This window comes from Dipodomys spectabilis, unplaced genomic scaffold (genome assembly GCF_019054845.1).
Source record: "Dipodomys spectabilis isolate Male_0828 unplaced genomic scaffold, ASM1905484v1 ptg000004l, whole genome shotgun sequence".
Taxonomy (NCBI): domain Eukaryota; kingdom Metazoa; phylum Chordata; class Mammalia; order Rodentia; family Heteromyidae; genus Dipodomys; species Dipodomys spectabilis.
In genome coordinates this window covers 8943194-8960551 of record NW_024870681.1, presented here as the reverse complement: position 1 = coordinate 8960551, position 17358 = coordinate 8943194, and the positions used below count along the sequence as shown (strand labels likewise).

Genomic DNA, 17358 nt, shown 5'->3' with positions numbered 1-17358 from the left:
GGCCTAATTGAGAACCATGTATGAGCAAGGAAAAAACAATTTGTCAGATTGATCTGGCACAAGGCTGTGTATGCATACTATCCTGCAGACTACCAGACATCCCATTGTTTTATGTCTGCTAAGAAAGGTGCCCTGTGTGTCAGAAAAGCACACTGAATATTTTCAATGACCCAAGGGGCAGAGGTCACTTATTATAAATGGATAATGAGACCTAATGCAGTGCTCTGAGGATGGACAAAGAAAGTATCTATCCATAGCCCCTGGTGGATTGGTCATTCAGGCTTTTATTTCCTCTGTACACTTAATGGAGTCAAACAATTGACAGAAATTCTATAGAGAAGGTTGAAACTCAGAGAAATGACTGTATTCTAACTCTGATAGACACATACAAATAGTGACCCTGAAATGGCGCCATAATTCCTGTTGCCATTAACATAGTAGACAGCTGTAGCATTCCTCCAAAATCGCACTTAGTCATTCATTACCAATTAACCTTACTGATGTAAGTGATGGCACATCAAACTATGATATCCTGCCAATAGCAAACCTTGTATTAATGAAGGTAAGCAGAGTCAGACGCTTCTATTATAGCCCCTCATTTCGGGAGAAAAGGACAAACATTACCTGTATCCTGGGTCCTCTATCCCCACTATCCAATTGCCAGAGTTGATAATAGTATCTATGTGTAAAAAACTTAAATGCAAGTTCAATACAGTAAATGCCATGAGATGCACAGGTACTGAGGACCTGTAGACTTTGACCAATAGATTATTTTTCTCTAGTCTCAATCAATGTCCAGTTTTCTTGGACACTGATGCTAGTAATTGCATCAATTTAAAAAAACAAAAAAAAGGGCCTACTCTCAACAGTACCAAATAAAAAGCAGGCTATAAATAAGGAAATGTCCACCTTGCAGACCTAATCTGCACCCTAAATGGCTGTGCCTGCCCAGGTGAGGCACCCCCACTTCTGGCCCCCAAGGACATAAAAGGGGTCTCCAAGGAGCTAGACAGTGCCATTTTCTCCCTTTCCTCATGAGAACTTGGCCTTGTCAGCTCTGCTGGCAATAAATCTTTTCTCCTACTTAACTTCTGTCCACGTGGTCTTTGGGTTACTTTCTGCATGGGTTACATTTTCTTTTCACTATAAAAAATGTGAATGAATAATACGATACAAAAAGTTTCTAAAAATAAGGAAGACAAAAGTCCTTTGTACAATTTTCCTTTTGTTTCATTTCGGTGTCAAGAACTATAATAACAAGAAGGTGGTTTTCATGCACAAAATGTCAAGACATAGAAATATGGAAGTGTAAGCCGGACAACAGTGGCTCACGCCTGTAATCCTAGCTCCTCAGGAGGCTGAGATCAAAGGATCACAGTTCAAAGCCAGCCTGGGCAGGAAACTCCTTGAGACTTTTATCTCCAATAAACCACTAGAAAGCCAGAAGTGGCCCTGTGGCTCAAGCAGTAGAGCACTCGCCTTGAGCTGAAGAGTACAGGGACAGCAGTCAGGCCCAGAGTTCAAGCCCCACCACTGACAAAAAAAAAGAAAAAGAAATATGAAAGTGTAAGTACTACAACTGTAAAGCCTGATCTAACCCTAACATTCAAGTACATAATTAATCAAGTGTACGGATGATTGATGATACTTTCACTGACTTCACATTATTTTATTTAAAATATCTTAAATTTGATAATCTTCCCCCAAGTATGTAACATATATACTACACATAATTCTATGGAATATATGATATAGCATATGCCAATTAATAAGTTTACGAAAGCTGATAAGTAAGATCATCAAATATATTTCAATATTAAGTAGTTTCCTAACTAGGTCAGATAGTCAAACTAGATCCAGCAGTATGCCACACCCCATGACCAACAATAGACTAAAAATAATCTAAATAAGTCCTACCTTACAAGTTTCCTCTACTAGAGAAAAACATTTCTTTATTCTTCTCCCTCTCTATCCACACTTGGGCAAATATTTATTATGGACAATGCAAGGAAATAATATTGTTGAGTACCTCTATCATACTCGGTACATACCACAATAGCAATGCAATCCAGGATGTTAGGTTAAATTTACTGAGACATTTGAGAAGAAGCAGCTCAGAAGAAAATTGTTGCCTATTTAATTGCTTTTTGATAGCATGGTCAATATCAATGAAAGAGATATTTTTTATTTGTGTATCATTTTCCTTTGTGCAAGCAGAAGGAACTGGAAGGTAGTACTTCTAATATGAATGAAGCATATTACCATTGGAATACAAAACCAGTGAGACAATCAATAACAGGATGATAAAATTTTCTAAATGAATTCAACCTAGAACCAAACATATGACTTAATATTAGAATGAAAAATATAGATGCCTCTTAGTCTCTTGATTTTAAGTGGCAAGCCAGCAATACAAAAACTTAGAATCCCGGGATTCTAAGTTTAATATCAGTGCTGACTCCTAATTTTAGCTTATTTTAGTTTATAAAGACCAAGATGATAAATGGTGATATCTAAAAGATAAAAACAGCAAAACCAATAGAAGCCTATCTATTCAAAAAAAAAAGCAAAAGATTAATGTCACTTCAACATAATAAAACTAAGGTTGTGTCAAACTTAACAGGGTCAGGTGACCTCCTTGATAACATTCTAGCTAATCATTCTGTGTAATCACTTCCTTTTATTTCTCATCTGCTCCCTTCTAACATGCCTTGTTGTATAGGGTTCCATAATTTTCCAGATGGTCAAACAAGTATATAATGAAAAAGGAAATGGAAGTTATTCTAAATGACCCAAAGAGAAATTAGGCACAGGTGGCTCATGCCTGTAATATTAGCTTCCCAGTAGGCTGAGATTTGAAGACCTTGGTTCAAAGCCAGATCAGAGAACTTTTATCTCAACTAACTAGCAAAATGCTGGAACTGAATGTTGTAGAACATCAGCCTGGGGCTGAGAAAATCTTGAGTTCAAGCCCCTGAAACAGCACATACACATACAAAAACACCCAAAGATAATTATCTAGAGATAAAATGAATCTGATATGAAAAGTGTACTGAATGAAAATATCAGCAAAAAAACCCCAGAAGAATTAAGATACTTAATTCTCAATTGAAATCTTAAGACACAGAAATAAAATCTATTAAAAAAATCAAACAAAAATAAGACAGAAATGGAAAAATTGAGTGAGCTATAAAAGTATCAAATAGTCAACATAAATAAAACTGTTCAAAGAGAGAGACAGAAAAAATATGGGATAGAATTGATGCGCTATCAAATTTGAAAAAGACTATAAACCCATGTATTCCACAAATCTCAATCAGAAGAAAATATTAAAATGAATTTATTTATTGTCTATTTTATTTTTATTTTTGCCAGTCATGGGGCCTGAACTCTGGGCCCGGACACTGTCTCTCAGCTCTTCGGCTCAAGGATAGAGCTCTACCACTTCAGCCTCAGTGCCACTTCCGGCTTTTTCGGCTTATGTAGTGATGAGGAATCGAACTCAGGGCCTCATGCATGCAAAGCAAGCACTACCACTGAGCCACCTTCCCAGCCCCTCATTGTCTCTATTTTTATGTATTCAGTTTCACTGGTTTATATACATTCTTATTTACCAGTTTCCTTCTTTTCTGAGACATTCTATCATTTAATATAAGAAGGAGATACCATAACATAGGGACATGGATCATGTGGTAGAGTATCTTCCAGTCAAGTTCAAAAGAAAAAAAAACTAAAATGGAATTTGGAGCTTCTATTTATGTCACTTTGCAGGAAGGAAGATAGGAAGTCTTCATTGTTTGGGGCAGGTTTTCCCATGTTCCCAACAGCAATCCTTGTGCCCACATCTGCATAGTATATTTATTATAATTAAAGGACTGAATGAAGAGAAGATTCCTCCAACTCTCATCTCCCTGAAATGAAGTATTATTTCCTATTTCTATTGAAATCATTCTTTGTATTTTATTATTGTAATTTACTAAGTCTGTACAAGTCAGCCTTACTTGATCCACAAAGGCTCAAATGCAAAAAAAGAAAATGTTTCTATTAGACTTTTGGAGTTCTCCATGGAGTAATAAAGATTTTTTTCCATGGTGTTCAAGGTGGAATAGAAGGATGATTTTTTTGTTCATCCATGTGGGTTTCTTGATATAGAGTCTAACTATGTATCTGGATTCCCAGATGATGGGATTAGACGTTTTTTTTTATCAAGTGCTCTGCTTTTTCCTCCTATCCTCCAACCCATAGTTCTGGAGATTGCATCTAGAGTCTCATATACTAGACAAGTGCTCTACCATTGACCTATTTCTCAAGAACAAAACAAAAACCCTACAGCAACTATGATATATTTTAAGTAGAATCTTGTCAAATAGCCCCAGTGAGGGACTATGCTAGGCTTACAAAGTCTTCTTCGTGAAGCTCTGACTTGCAGGAGAGGCACTCTGTTTAAACTGGCACCAGTGCCTCTTACCAATTAGATTTCAGGCTCTTATTTCTCAAATGCCTACATTTTGCATAGTTAATAGCCTCATTCATCTAATAACATTGGCATTCTCAAAACTCTCAATCACATACCCTATTTTCAATAGGAAAGCTTCACTTTAAAAATACAATCTAGTTCTGTACCTCTGCTTTCAATGTAAGGAAACAATTTAATACTTTATGCAGAATTAATACTTTGATGCAGAATTACCTTCCTCTTAATTTACATATTTAATTTTACATATTAAATTATGTATATTGTATACGATAAGTGAATATATATTAATCACAAGTACTATATACATAGATCATATATAGTACAAAATAACTTCCATAGGTATTTTGGCATTAAAACTATACATTAAACATTACTGAAGTCCCACAAATCTATTATATATATATTCCTATAATAAACACAAAAGCTTATAAGGATACTTTAATGAACAAACAATATTACATTATTACCTGGGCCAACATTATACCTTTACAATACAAGTAAATTAGTCTACAATGGAACCAAGCCCTTCTTTCTTTTACCAATGTTACTCCATATTCCAAACTTAAACAACATATACTCATCCAGTGACTACCTTATTTCAAATTGCGATTTTTTTCATCCCAAGTTTTCAATATCCACAGTTTTGTACAGTCTTAACTATGACAGTCTCAATCAAACTCTCATCTTACTTCTGTATCATAAGCATCCATTCTCTTCCCCTGCACTTCTGTTGTAAGGCTACGTATGGAGGAACATTTTTAGAATGCAGTTCTGGGGGGTCTATGGATATAAGTCAGTGGTACAATGCTTGCCTCGTTAGTATGTGCAAGAACCTGAGCTCAGTCCCCAATCAGCAGCTACTTGAATGCTGTCACTCCTACACTTGAAAATATTTGACAGCTTGCCATCACCAATACTGTTTCTGGGGACTTGTTTAATTGTAAAAAGGCATTCAGAGTAACTAAAATCAAGTTTTAAAGACATTTAATCATCAGAATGAAACTATATTGAAAATTTTTATTCTCTCTACCACTCAAATATTCTGGACTTGAAACTGCTTTACCTACTAAACAGACCAGATTGGTATCAAAATAACAAAAACAGTATTAACTCTGATAAAGCCAATGGTAATTAGGCCACAAGGTGCCACATGATATGATGTATGTATCATGTTTTACCTAATTCACATGATAAATATATGCCTTTAAAACTTTAAACTTAACATGTATCTACTCTGCTTCTTGAAGAAATCTGAAAAAAAACATTTTACCTAATGATACCTTTGGCAAATGATGTCACCAATCTCATATTTAAATGTGTAACTCACCTCTCTACTGACTAACCCATCTCATTATAATTTACATATTTTTAAATAATTGTGTCTGGATTAGGCAGTGAATGAATTGTGGAGAGAACAATACACAGCACACTTTTAAGCCACAAGAGCCTGACACACAAGAGACCTTGATTATGTGCTAGAAGAAACAATGAGTTCAACTCCAGCAGAAAACAAGATTGCCAACTATTTGATGGAGTTGTGGTGTTTCATAAATGCAGTGTAAAGCCTATAAAATTTTTCTGATTCCAGAATAATACGTAGCACATTACAAAAATGAAATAAAATAGCTCTAGAAGGATTTTACCTCATACTATAATTACTAGGCAAGATAATAAGTTCAGTGTAACAAATCTCCATTGAATATATTCCAGTATCAATTTAAGGAAGGTATTTAAAAACATGCAGTATTCAGAGTCATCAGGATTCAGTTCACACTACAAAACTGAATCATAAAGTTTTAATTCTATAAACACAAACTGAACAATACATATTGTTTTTTCATGCTTCTCATATAAAAAAGTCTTTCTATCTAGTTAGATGAATTCTGTTCAGTCTCTACAAACTAATTAGGGTTTAGACATGAAAGTAAATACAAAACTATCTAGTGATAAAACACTTGCCCAATAAGTATAAGGCATTACATTCGCCCAACAAAGAAAACCTAATGAGAGTTAAAAATCCCTTCTTAGAACTGGAGCTTTCTGGTGGAAAATATTAACTTGTTTTGACTTGAGAAACTGATTCCAAACCTTTCTAAATTATTTACTGGATACTCACATTATGAGATTTTTAAAATTAAATTTTGAGGCCACTAGATACTTGTACAGGGATAATTCTTCAGAGAGTACCACAGTCAAGGGACATATTTCATGTGTGCTGAGGTTCATGGATTACCTTTGTAGGAAATATTGTATCCACCTTAGTGTGATTGTTTAAGGGCCTATGTTAATACGCACGTATGTTTTAAATGTCAGCATTTAAACTGGGACACAAAGAGGGAAGGGGTGACATTGCCCAAAAAGAAATGTACTCTTTACCTGACTTATGTAACTGTAACCCCTCTGTACATCATCTTTATAATAACAATAATTTTTTTTCTAAAATCAGCATTTAAGACAGAATCTGAAAAGACCACATGAAAAAAGAAACAACAATCACAACTACTTACAGCCAGCAAGCAGGAACTGGTAATACTGTACTGCATCTGCAGCAAGGAGCAGGGGATGGTTTGCATTGAATGGTGGTTGTAATTCATTCCACTGAGGCGTCCTAAGGAAACAACAGAATATTAATATTTAAGCTTAATGTGTTTGATGTAAATCACTAAGACTGTCATAGACAATGATATAAACTCATAATATTTTTAATCATTAAAATGAACATACAATCATTATAATGAATGTGCTAAAATCTGAAACTCAAGGCCATATATTTAAGAATAAAAAGGTAGCAACATGTCAAATAAGTAATAGGAGCCAATATTCACTTATCTGCAATATGCTATGCAATAGGATAATTAAGAGATTCAGAAGACAAAATAGAAAAAAAGCAGAGAACTTAAATACCTCAGCTATAGGTCTAATTTTATGTAATTTTGGAATGTCATTAGACATCTCTGGTCTTAGAATATGTGTACATTTTAACATGAAATGAAACAAGCATAAGTGGTTTAAAAAAAAAAGCTGTGTAAATAGATTACTTGTTATAGATCTAATTAGAATTTGATTTTCAAAATAAACCACTATTTCAATGATGATACTGCAGTAACTTTAATTAGATCTGTCCAATTTTATAAACAAGTTTGATAAATCAGGTATTGATCAGATCAATCCAGCATACTAAAGGAGGAGTAAAGAATGCTGGAGCCTCCAAAAATCAATATAAGAATATTTTAAAATGTCAAAGAGTAGTCATTTTCATATCTATTTTGGTCTGTTTCCTTCCATACAGACTAGTACAGAATTTTTTTTCTTCTCATGGATAATCTACTACATTAAGAAGGTTTTATTCTGCATTCCAGTTTTTGCTCTTTGGCTATCTTACTTTCTTATCCTTATGTACTTTAAGTTCTAATTCTTAATAAACATTTATATAGTGCCAAACTATTGTATCAATTTAAAGGAAACCATAAAATATGAAATAGTTCCTATTTCCCTAATCAGCTATCTCAGTACTACTCCTTGTTTTCAAGAAGCATGAGACTACAAACGGGAGAAGTACAAGTCTAAGAAAAGGTAACACAAAGAAGCAAGGAGTAGGAGCTCAAACGGAGGTATCTCAAATATATATCTAAAACAATTAAACATGTATGTTGGCACAAAAATTCATACTTGAATGTTCACAGCAATATTTCAGTGATAGTTAAAATGTGCAAATGTCTACTTGCTAGCAAATGCAAAACAAAATGTGGCATATCCAGGTAATAGAATATAATATAGGTGAAAATAGGAATGAGGTTCTCATATATTGCCACAACATAATGGTCCTTGACAATGTACTAAATGGAAGAAGCCAGATACAAAAGATAGCATGTTATATGATTCCACTATTGCTAAAAGAACAGAGTAGGAAATTCCATACACACATAAAATGAATGAATACTTGACTTGGGCCAAAGGGTTAGGGGAGAAATGGAAATTTCAGAGTTTGTTTTTCTGGAAGTGAAAGCTGTAGTGTTGGGTACACAGCCTACTATCAATGTCTGAAAGTGTATGGTATGTAAATAAGTTAAACAAAAACGTAATGGACTATAGATTTGCTAGATAAGAAGCAAGACCAAAAAAATTTAAGTGAAAATAATAAAATTCCATTTCCATGGAATTCTAGTGACAAAAAGAGGAAAAAATTTTAGATGAGATGGGGGAGAGGAGAAATTGGAAGGTGAGGAGGAAAGGGATGGTAGTGGAAAAACAAAGGAAGGGGTAACAATGCTCAATAGGAAATGTACTCATTACTCATGTAACTAACTTCTTTGTGAAGTATCTTTACAATAAAAAATCTTAAAATTTTAGATGAGAATAAACTTACATTTGTGATGGAATATATTTACCCTATTAACTGTGATTATTTCACAGTATAGCACATTTGTAATCTTTCATACCTCAAAAATGAAGAAAGACAGAAAGAAGGAACTACCTAACCAGCGTCCAACTGGCTCGAGGTGATGTCATCATCTCCAGTGGGGTGTCATCACTTATCTTAGGAGCAGTACTGAGGGGCCGGGGCTCCATCATGTGTTCCACTAAGGTGCCATAGCAACTGATAATGTACAGAGATTCAACTACAACTTGCTTTGACTGATCTGCAAATAGAGAAACAGAAACTAAATTGTGAGTAAGGAAAAGAATGACTGTTACACATTATTGACCTTGTCGATCTGCTCCAGAGCCTACTAAGAAAAAGTGAAAAAGTTTCTAAAGTTTACCTGAACACCATACAGAAATTTCTTTTGGCAAATTTGATAGTTGTTGATATACACCTGTTAAACTGACAACAGACATAACTCATAATTCCCCAGAAACCTTACTTGTTTACAGTATCTAATGTTTTGCCTCCTCTGTTTTGGCTTTGCTGGTTATAAAGGTTTGGATTGGATAGGGCTCACTGGATCTGGATCACTGGATTCAAATCATGAGATGAATTATAAGGATTCATGGAGCAGGATCATAGTACCAGGAACATAGGAGTGGATTTCTGCCCCCAATCAAATCACATTCATGTGGATTTTTTTGTTGTTGTTTAACGTAATTGGCTATTCCAAAGAGTTTTTTTCCTATTTTTGATCATTAGAGCCCCCAAAATATATGATGGACTTGTGTTTTGCATTTTTTGGTAAAAGGAGCAAAGCGAGGACCTGGAGATAATTTGCTGGAGAAAACTCCTTAGAAGAATTCAGTACAAGTAGATGGTAAATATTTAAAGGGAAAGGAGGGTTTGTTTAAAATAGCAAATCAGTAACTCATTTTAAATTTAAAGAAAACAAATTGGGGTTGAAGAATGAATAGGTTTCCAATTGGCTATTACCCTTTTTCTTCGAAAATATAAACATTTTTTTAAAAAGAAAAAAAGAAAAACATTAAACTTTGTCTATAGTACATGTTCTTTTTGAAGGCTGCTAATGAATGTAAAAAAATCTCCATGATAGCAAATATTCTAAAATTCTATAATTTATTTCAAGACTAATATAACTATGATAAACAGTCCAATATGCTAAATACCTATTTTGTCTACTACATAATTAATCCCACATTATGAAAAATGACAGATCTCAAGTAAGAAAGGGAAGTATTCACTGAAAAGCTATACTCTATACACTAAGATTTAGTTATAATGGATGTGTCATTTTTCACAAAAGGTTAATTGTATGTCCAAATCAGTATACTGAACCTTGCACTTTTGCTGAAAAAACTCAAATTTCTAGATCAAAACAAAACAACAAGGACAAAAAAAAGAAACACCATGATGTCAATATATGTCCATCAATTGAAGTAAATGCCCCATTCTGGTGGGGGATCCTGATATTGGAGGAAAATATCCAAGAAAAAATATATATGGCAGTTCTCTATACAGTTTTCTCAATTTTCCTATGAACAGAAACTATTAGAAAAAATAATGTCTATCCCCACCAAATCCCTACTTCATTTTTCTCAATGGGATCCTCAGTTCCAAAAGCTAAATGAATGTCAACCACACTTTGAGAAGTCAGGGTCTGAATATGGATCTAATCAAATGACTTTATAAGAAATACACATGTACTCATGCCAAAACAGGTTTAGAGCTCAATTTCAAGTTTTACAGTAAGCCAAGGAGCATTTAAAAAAAAAAAATCACTCATGAATGCTGAGTAGGTCATCTTATCTCTGTGTCAGACGAATCAATTACAGATGATTTGAGAAAATGACTAATGATCAGCCAGTGGGTCACAAAGGAGGGGCAAGTGAAAAGGGTAATTAGGACAGAAGAGCGAAGCATTTGAAATCGAGCTTCACAGGAGGTTTTAACTAGTCACAAAAAGTTGGGTTGATAGCATCACTAAACCAAAGGAGGTAACAAAAAAATAAAGATGGGATAAGGAAATAGAAGGCTTGCATACTTTACAGTATCCTCTCCACTTAGGTAAGGAACCCCCTGTGCTGAGATCCTATTACTAAGGAAAGGGTCAGTGAAAGGCAGTAACAAGGCACAGAACAATGTCTGACTGCCAGGATTAGCATAAAGGAGAGCCATATTGCCAAGAATAATACAGACTGTGGGACTCACTAAAAGGAGCACCATTGTTTGTGACCTAATTTAGCAACAAAAAATAATAAAGAAAACTGGGTGCCAATGGCTCACACCTGTAATCCTAGCTACTCAGGAGACTGAGATCTGAGGATCAAGGATGAAAGCCAGCCTGAGGCAGGAAAGTCATGAGACTCCTATCTCCAATAAACCACTCCGAAAACTGAAAGTTGTGCTGTGGCTCAAGTGCACTGAAGAGCTGAGGGACAGCACCCACAGCCTAGGTGCTGTGCCTGAGCCTTTTTGGTAGCCACACCTTCACTTCTGGGATATGTTGTTTTTGTTTTTGTTTGGGTGGAGGGAGAGTGAGGAGCTGGTGGTTAACTGAAGATAAGAATTTCAGACTGGGCTGGGAAGGTGGCTCAGTGGTAGAGTACTTGCCTTGCATGTATGAGGCCCTAGGTTCAATTCGTCAGCACCATATAAGCAGAAAAGCCCAGAAGTGGTGCTGTGGCTCAAGTGGTAGAGTGCTAGCCTTAAGCTGAAGAGCTGAGAAATAGCAACCAGGCCCAGAGTTCAGGCCCCACGACAGAGAGAGAGAGAGAGAGAGAGAGAGAGAGAGAGAGAGAATTTCAGACTGTTCTGCTCAGGAAAGTTTTTGAGAGAGAGAGAGAATTTCAGACTGTTCTGTTCAGGAAAGTTTTTGCACCCTAGTCCACAGGTCTCAGCCTCCTGAGTGGCATGAGCCACTCGCAACTGTTCAGGTTGAGTTTTTTGGGTTATTTTATAAAATATTCTGCAATCTTCATGTTCTAAAAAAAATGGCATGGGTTCAAGTATAAAGATCTGAGTAAAACAGCAGTAATTCTAAAAGGAAAAAAAAATTTAAGGTAGAATAGTTGCAGGTATATCAAGATTCAGCATTAGAAAAAGGATTTCAAACTCTGTCATCATCACATACTAAAATAGGGATGTGTGGCTGGGAATGTGGCTTAGTGGTAGAGTACTTGACTTCAATTCCTCAGTACCACATAAACAGAAAAAGCTGGAAGTAATGCTGTGGCTCAAGTGGTAGAGTGCTAGCATCTCAAATTGTAAGAAAGGGGATCAGGTACAGAGACCAGGCCCTGAGTTCAAGCCCTAGGACTGGGAAAGTAAATAAAGATAATAGGGATTTTATGCTAAACTTGTTTAAAGAGGGAAAATTTCCATGGCTATGCATTTTCATGAGTCATTGGCAAAAAGTAAATTAGCTTATAAAAACATAAAAGTTATGGAATGGATACAGAATTGAAATACCCTGTAGACTGTCAACAAGAAAATAGCCAGGTGCTACAAAGGAAGAGGTTGAGATCTGAGGATTGTGGTTCAAATCCAGCCCAGGCAGGAACGTCTGTGAGACTCTTATCTCCAATTAACCACCAGAGAACTGGAAGTGGTTCTGTGGCTCAAGTGGTAGAGCGCTAGCCTTGAGCTAAAGAGCTGAGAGACAGCACCCAGGCCCAGAGTTCAAGCCACAGGAACCGCCCCCCTCTGCCCCTCCCCCGCCCACACACACAAATGTAACTCATTGGGGAGTCATTTCACACTTATATGAAAGAATTGTTTTATTTCTTGACTATTCTTCAGTAGTTGAGAGCTATGCTAATTGAATGGGAAAAGTTGAAATACCTTTCTTATAATAAATGCTAAAACATTTTGCCACACAATTATTCTAGAAAAATTCCTATAAATTTTCTCTAACAAGCAAAGTTAAAGTTATAGTTGGAAAGTTTCAGCTTCAGGAAAGAATACATACCTTTTTCTCTTTTCAGACCAGCATTATTTGCAAACCATGACCTGGATGTCCCAAAGATAGCAGCCACACAAAATTCTCCGCCCATCGATTTGCTGGGTGAAATTTGTGGAGGTGGTTTAACTTTGCTTAAAAAAAAAAAAGTAAATTAAAAAATGACCATGACAAAGTGGCAGGTCTAGAGCATAAAAGATTTTCCTTCAGGTCCCACCCTAAGGGTTCAAATGCTACAAAAATGACATGCATTTCTCCTGAAGTAGTAACTTGTGATGTGACACTATGATCTGGAGCAAAATTTAAGCTACTTCAAGGTTGGAGAGCCTTGTCAAGAGAACAATCAACATAGACAAATTTTTTAGCCAGGGAGCAGTGGTACATGTCTTGTAGTCCCAGCTAGTTGGGAGGCTGAGGCAGGAGGACCATTTATGCCAGGATCGGCCTGGGCAACGTATTAAGAACAAAATACAAAATACTTTCAAGTATGAGCAAGGAAAATCCAAGTTATTTCTTTTCATATAGATAATATTCTATGGAGATTTTAGAACAACATAAACATAAAAACCTCTCCATAATAAAAATGATTAGCATTTCATTGTTACATGTAAGATCTAAGATTAACAATAATATAGATAATGGAGACAATATGTATGAAAATGAGATGCCGAAGAATGGAAACTTGAAATCTCTGACCTAGAATGTGATCCATTGCAGCTTTACTCACTAACCTTCCCTTCAAATCTGTTCTTTTTCTTTATAGATTTATGAGAGTAACCTATGATTGCTCAGCTCCTCAGATTTGTTCTTTTTTTTCCAATGTCTGAAGAAACATTTAGAAAAACACTTAACATCCTCAAAATTTCATACCCTCACATTCTAATATCCATGTCTCATTTTGTTTCAGATCCTGTGTTCTTACTCTTTTTTACTTGTCAAATATTCCCCAAAGTTCACTGACAACTTAGCCAACTACCTTAGAAAAATTATCTTCTCTAATTTATAGGCTAGAAAACAATCTCAAAGCCTTTAAAGGATAAGATGAACAATGGAACTTTGGTCTTCTAACACCTTAAGTTAGTTCCTATTGGAAAATGTATTTCTATGTTCCTTTATTCATTTTCCTTTATCCTATAATCTTTTTATATCCTGTACTGAGATTTTAAACTGAGGGTTTCATACCTGATAGATAAGTGCTCTATCATTTGGACTAACCCCTCAGCCCTATTTATGGTTTGGGGTTTTTTTTCTGATATACATCAAAGGTTTTGGTTAAGGCCAGCCTTAGATTATAATTCCACTCTCTATGCCTCTTGCATAGTTGACAAGTGTACATCGCCACATTGGACTTGTTTGTTCAGCAGGGATCTTGCCAACTTTTTTAGCCCCAGCTGGCTTCGAACTGTGATCCTCCAGATTTCTACTCAAGCAGCTTGGATTCTGGAAGTATAACACAACTGCCTCTATCCGATTATCTTTTAATACAGAAACTGAATATCAATCCTAAATCTGTGTCACTTTTGGCCAACATATCTTACCACTCAGAGTTCAAATTACTAATATGTAAAATACAAATATTAACGCCTACCATACACAGTAAAAGGCTTTATTTATTCCTAAAGTCTGGTCCATGGCTGATAGTACCACCTGGGAAATCCTGAGACTTAAAGGGAAATACTCATCAGACCCAAGATTTTATAAATCAATATTTCTAGGGGTTGGGAAAAAGTAATTGTAAATTTTTAAACAAAGCACACTAGTAAACTCTTCAGTATGCTCAAGTTTGAAGAACAGTGCATTAGAAAAAGCAAGTAACACTCCCATACTGTTTTCCCATATCACAGCTCTGCACAAATGCCCTCTGTCCTTAATTTCAAAAAAAGAAAAATCAAATTGCTTTAGCAATCTCTATTCCTCAGTTCTTACAACACTTGAATTATGGTTTCAGATACCTTACATCCCCGAGCTTCTGTAATGACATCTTTCCTCTAAGAAATGCAAAATGTCTGGACCCCATATTACTATCATTGTTCTCATTATTCTGCTTTGAACCAGGGCATGTATAAGAATGATCACTACTATGGGAAAAAAACAATTTCAATTACTGTTTCCTGACCATTTCACATCTCCAAAAAAATCACATACACGTCTAAAATAATAACAAACTACACTTCATTTGAGAAGGAAAAAAAGATTATGAAATTAACCCTACAATTCCTTTCTTCACAGTTTCATCTGCCACAACCACAATACTCCAGAAAAGAAGCTTCCCTATTTACCCTGCACCTAAACAAACCCATCTCCCCTGAAACCTGAATCACAGACATCAGAAGAGTTCTTTCTGCTTATGACATGCATTTTCCTCAGAATAATTCCTTCTATCACTGAGCAGATAAACTCCAGTAACTAGCATTTGTAAAGTGTCATTGTTTACAACACTACAATGAACCAATAAGCTTCACAAGGAGAAACCCAAAATTTCAAAGTATTGAGGGAGATTGTTGTTGTATTTTAAATTCTGTAATAAAAATTGAGAATGCCATTTCTTTTTTTTAATAATGTCATCTTTATTTTGTATTTTTTTTAAATTTTTTTCTTTTGGCTTATGTGGCGCTAAGGAATTGAACCCAGGGCCTCAGGCATGCAAGGCAAGCGCTAGACCGCTGAGCCACCTTCCCAGCCCCAAGAATGCCATTTCTGAAGAGTAAATAGGGTTCCTCAAATGTATACACTGAAACAGACTTGGTACTGGATCAGATTGCTATTTTTCTAACATAATCATAAAAAGTAAAAAAAAAGTCATGGAACATTAATTTAGTCTTTGGATCTACAAAATCATATTCTATATAAGTTTAAGAGCTTAATCTAATAAGCCTTATCAAAACAAAAAATTCTTACAATTGTATGTTATATCTTATTCTACTTAAAAACACAGAAGTAAAAATTATCAACATGGTGTCATAGTTAACAAATTCATCTACTATGAAAAATAAGTATTTATGGGTATACTTTATATTTTATATATATGTATGTGTATATGTGTTATATACGTATATATTTATATGTATGTATATATGCAAATACACACATATGTAATGATTTTATATTTTATCATTTCTTCTTTATCCTTGGATAGAGCCTTAATAAACATTATTAAAAATTCAAGTCTAATAAAGAACCAAAGCCAGGCACCGGTGGCTCACACCTATAATCCTAGCTACTCAAGAGGCTGAGATCTGAGGATCGCGATTCAAAGCCAGCCCAGGCAGGAAAGTTCGTGAGACTCTTCCAGAAGTGGTGCTGTGGCTCAAGCGGTAGAGCGCTTGCCTTGAGCTGAAGAGCACAAGGACAGCGCCCAAGCCCAGACAAAAAAAAAAAAAAAAAAAGAACCAAGAGTTTTCATTCCTAAAAATAACTTGCTATGAAACAGTGATATAAATTGGGGATACTGGGTAAATATATTCCATCCCCAATAGCAGCACTTACATTAAGTTATTTCTATCAGTAGTCTATATCTAGAGTAATTTTAGTAGTTAAAAAAATAGGAATATAAAAACATATTACATTATATGGAAAAATCATGCAGAGGAATAAGAGAAAAAATAATGTAGTGAAAATAACATCATTAATAAAATATTTTCTAAGTGATATACCCAAAGTGAGAATTGTGATGTACACATTTTCCTAAGTTTTATAAAGACTGTCCAGAAACTCTTCAAGCATTCTAGAAACACAATAATTTTTCCTCTAACGTGTGTCAGGCAACAGACTACATTAACTTTTCCACAATGAATATTCCCAGAATATTTCTATCAAAAATAACATTTTGTTGACAGACCTTTTTTCTTGTTATTCTCTCAAGACTCTCCTCTCAAAGGGTCTTAACAAATCCCATTCCAGAACATGTTTAAGGTTAGAAAGAATTCCTGTGGGTGTTTAAAGGGCTTCTCTTTATTCACTTATGTAATTGATAAATCAGTGATGTATAAAAATAACATTTCTTTCTTTCTTTCTTTTTTGGTCAGTTGTGGGCCTGAACTCTGGGCCTGGGTGCTGTCCCTCAGCTCTTCAGTTCAAGGCTAATGTTCTACCACTTGAGCCACAGCACCACTTCTGGCTTTTTCTGCTTATGTGGTACTGAGGAATCGAACCCAGGGCCTCATGCGTGCAAGGCAAGCACTCTACCACTGAGCCACCTTCCCAGCCCCCTGCCCCTGCAAAAAAATAACATTTCAATGCACATTGTTGAGCAGGAGTTTTAACTAGAGTATGTGAATTCATGCATTAATGAAAATGGTCACACAGGAGAACAACATGTACTGGAGTCCTGATGGACTATCTTTTACTTAATACTACCTTTAGTGTTTCATGAATAAAACCATGTTTTAAAACATTTTTCTTAGCTGGGTGTCAGTGACTCACATGTGAAATCCTAGCTATTCAGAAGGCTTAGATCTGAGGCTCACAGTTCTAAGGAAGCCTAGGCAAGAAAGTCCAAAAGACTTAATCTCCAACTAATGAATCTCCAGTTAA

General features: G+C 35.4%; 1 protein-coding gene across 6 annotated transcripts in view; it reads right to left on the bottom strand.

Annotated features, from left to right (window-relative positions):
* Positions 1 to 17358, bottom strand: part of Bcas3 (BCAS3 microtubule associated cell migration factor) — a 526670-nt gene that overhangs the window by 310237 nt on the left and 199075 nt on the right. For all 6 annotated transcript variants that reach the window (XM_042692171.1, XM_042692205.1, XM_042692180.1 and 3 more), the window contains exons 17-19: positions 12835 to 12959; positions 8952 to 9117; positions 6985 to 7085 (exon numbers count right to left, since the gene is read on the bottom strand). In XM_042692171.1, the coding sequence (XP_042548105.1) occupies positions 6985 to 7085; positions 8952 to 9117; positions 12835 to 12959 (392 nt within the window). The remainder of the gene's footprint in view (positions 1 to 6984; positions 7086 to 8951; positions 9118 to 12834; positions 12960 to 17358) is intronic.